We start from the raw sequence: 3,797 nt of genomic DNA on the forward strand, positions 1-3,797 counted from the left end.
GCATTCATGCATACATGCGCATCATAACATTCATCACAAAAAAGTAAATTTCAAGGAAACTTAGGTCTTGTTTGCAAATATTTTTAGACCATGGATTATGGGCGAAGGAACACTAAGAAGTACAGTTTCAGATGTCCTGATTTGAAAGAGCGAAGGAAGTTGTCATTCTTTGTATTAGATCCCTTGGACTTCAAGCAACATCATGGGAAGTTTTTATCTGTGTTATTTGCTGATGTGGTTGAAGAACTTCTGAGTGTTTTGGTTCAATTGTATGATCCTCTTTACCGTTAGAGGAGTATGCCCATCTCTTGGGAATACCCGTATCTGACAAGGTACCTTTTAGTGGATTGGAGGAGATTCCCAGATCTCTATTGTATTTCGAGCGTTTGTTACACTCAGATATTTTTTCGCGCCGCGACACTTTCCATTATTGATTTCTACTCGCATATGTTTTTTTGCAGCCCTTCCTATCCTTGTCGTATATTTCAAGGATTCTTCGTCCTCAACATTGAAGTCAATGTGCTCCAAATTTTTTGTTATCCAATTCACCATATGGCAACCACGTATCCCTTTTTCTCTTGCTCCCCATCATATGATGGATCACGACACTAGTCTAATTTGTCTCACCTTTGTTAGAAAGTAACCAAGTTAAAGGAATACTCATTATTTTTATAATTGCCCAAGGCTATAGTTTAATTTCTTAGGATGAGAATATGGTTTACAACATAGTAAATGAGGTGAATATTTGGGTGCAAAGTGCCCATAGTGAAAGGATAAATAATGCTATCATTTGGATTTAATAAGAAAGAACAAGAAGTAGTATAAAAAGCTTCATTTGTGTACGATTCATCTGGTTTGTATAACGAGTCGATGCATGGAAGATTACAAATCTTCATAAATTCATCCAGAAGAAAAAGAGATTTGATGTTATCAAACATCAGAGGTGATTGTGTCATCTACATAATTAAGGTTGGTGAAGAACATCTTCACGAGGGTAGGGTACATCTCCCTTGTTATGTTACGAATTCGAGAATATATATATATATATATATATGGACTAAAATAATAGACATTTATATTTAGATTAGTTACTATTTACCAAATCTTACACCACCTTGTACACCCAATACTTACACAAAACACTGATCATCGTATTTATATGATAAATAATATTTTTTTTATAAATAATAAATTAATATTTATGAAAAATATATATTTTTTATTTTTAAAATTATTTTTGTAACACAAGTGTAAAATTTGTCATTAACATATTTTAGTATTGCATTAACTACCAAAATATATTTATTAACCATATATTTTACTTATAATTTATTATTCAAATTTACTAGTTTATTAACCAATAAAATAATAATATTAAATAAATTCTAATATTAAAATATAAAATATAATAAAAAATCTTTACTTAAATTATAAAATATAATAAATAAAATTGATTAAAGATTAATTATTATATTTTATATTTTAATATTAGAACTGGAATAATATAATGTATTTTATTGGTTAATACTTACTCCATCCGTCCTATATTATAAATAAATTTTACCTTTCTAAATTTATTAAATAACTAATTTACCTAATTTATATATAGACTAGATACATCTATTATCAATTATATTATCAATTATTTAATGAATCTAAAAAAATTATATTGTAGAAGCCGCCTCATTTGACATTAGATACTTATGCCGGCAAAATAGCTGGCTTTGATGTTATGTTTTGTTTCTTTTCCGTTTAACCTTTTCTGTTTACAGTTAAGAGAGGAAACGATGAACACAACAACATCCTTTGGCTTATCCAAATCCGTCGTTTTCCGGTTCCCCATATAAATTATGAAATGAATTTGCATGCAATGGCATAAGGCAGCTTTGTGTTTCAACCGCAAAAATGGAGAAACCACTTAAACTTTACTTCATTCCATACTTAGCAGCAGGCCACATGATCCCTCTATGCGACATAGCTTCTCTTTTTGCCTCACGAGGCCACTTTGTTACAATCATCACCACTCCTTTAAACGCTAAAATCCTTCCCAAATTTAACAAATTCTTCAATGTTCACACTTTTCCATTCCCTTCCCAAGAAGTTGGCCTCCCAGACGGCGTAGAAAACATCTCCTCCGTCACTGATATCGAAAGCGGCTACAAAGTCTATCATGCCACCATATTGCTCCGTGAACTCATTGAGAATTTTGCGGAGCAGCACCCACCTGATTGCATAGTGGCAGATTTTTTATTCCCATGGGTGGATGAACTAGCAAACAAGCTAAACATTCCGAGATTCGCTTTCAATGGTTTCTCCCTCTTTACTATATGTGCCATGGAATCTCTCAAATTACACCCTCTCCCTGAAGATGCTTCTGGTTCTTTTCTCATTCCCAATTTCCCTCATGATATCATCCTTAATTCAACACCACCCATAGGGTCCAAGTCTTTTATGGATCCTCTACTCACTGTAGCGCTCAAAAGCAATGGCTTCATCATCAATAGCTTCGTCGAGCTAGATGGAGAAGAATACATTGAATATTACGAGAAAATCATCGGTCATAAAGCTTGGCATCTTGGCCCGGCCTCGCTTGTTCGCAAAACAACTCAAGAGAAGGCCGAAAGAGGAGAAAAAAGCACATTGAGCCTGCAAAAGTATTTGACTTGGCTTAATTCTAAGCAAGACAACTCAGTGGTTTACATAAGCTTTGGAACCATTTGTTATTTCCCTGATGAGCAATTGTATGAGATTGCAAGCGCGATAGAAGCATCGGGTTATGATTTCATATGGATTGTCCCGGAAAAGAAAGGGAAGGAGAATGAGAGTGAAGTGGATAAACAAAAATGGTTGCCAAAGGGATTTGAAGACAGGAATAAGGGGCTGATAGTAAAGGGGTGGGCACCACAGGTGGTTATATTAGGCCACCCTGCCGTGGGTGCATTTTTGACGCATTGTGGGTGGAACTCGGTGGTAGAGGCTGTTAGTGCGGGGGTTCCGATGATCACGTGGCCGGTGCATAGCGATCAATTCTATAACGAGAAGTTGATAACTCAAGTGAGAGGGATTGGAGTAGAACTTGGTGCAGATGAATGGATCATGGCAGCTTTTAAAGATATGAAAAAGCTAGTGGCGAAAGATCGTATAGAGAAAGCGCTGAGAAGGTTGATGGATGGTGGTGATGAAGCTGTCCAAGTAAGACGAAAAGCTCGAGAGTTTGCAAAAATTACTAGGTATGCTGCTGGAGAAGGTGGTTCATCTCATGAAAATTTGACGAGTTTGATTGATGAACTTAAGCGAATAAGAGACAGTAAGATGCTTAATTAACTATATGGTGACTTCTAGAATAAGGGATCAATTAAGTTCCTCATTGGCGCACCATTCAATTTAACCATTGATTAAACAGTCCTACATGATCTCAATAGTGCATACCACACTAGATTCACTCTCTTAATATCCCCTTCAACAAATCTCCATTGCCTGCACTTTACTATTTGTCCTGCCTACCTCACTCTCTACTATTCATCTGCATAAATGTAAACTTAGGATCTAATGTCTCTACTTTATATTTTCCCAAAATTAAAGAAATTCATGTACTTACTTTTGAATGTGATCGAATTGACGGTTTATATTTTTCACAAAATGGTAAACATGTGCTTTTACTGCAAAAGATAACCAACAATATTATTTGATTTGCTGCAAAAGTTACCAACAATGTTATATGTATATTTATTTGATTTTACAGAATCTCCTTCTGTTTCACTTTCAGAATCATCATCAGACCAAGTAGCAGCAAGACT

The 3,797-nt window shown here is 34.9% G+C and overlaps 1 protein-coding gene across 1 annotated transcript; it reads left to right on the forward strand.

Moving 5' to 3' along the window:
- Nucleotides 1–1,785: 1,785 nt before the first annotated feature.
- On the forward strand, nt 1,786–3,327 carry LOC127073383 (UDP-glucose flavonoid 3-O-glucosyltransferase 7). Its single transcript, XM_051014538.1, has one exon. It carries the CDS (start codon nt 1,906–1,908, stop codon nt 3,322–3,324), a length of 1,419 nt encoding a protein of 472 aa, XP_050870495.1. The 5' UTR covers nt 1,786–1,905; the 3' UTR covers nt 3,325–3,327.
- The last annotated feature ends 470 nt before the right edge of the window (nt 3,328–3,797 follow it).

The sequence above is a fragment of the Lathyrus oleraceus genome, chromosome 4, assembly GCF_024323335.1.
Source record: "Lathyrus oleraceus cultivar Zhongwan6 chromosome 4, CAAS_Psat_ZW6_1.0, whole genome shotgun sequence".
NCBI lineage: Eukaryota > Viridiplantae > Streptophyta > Magnoliopsida > Fabales > Fabaceae > Lathyrus > Lathyrus oleraceus.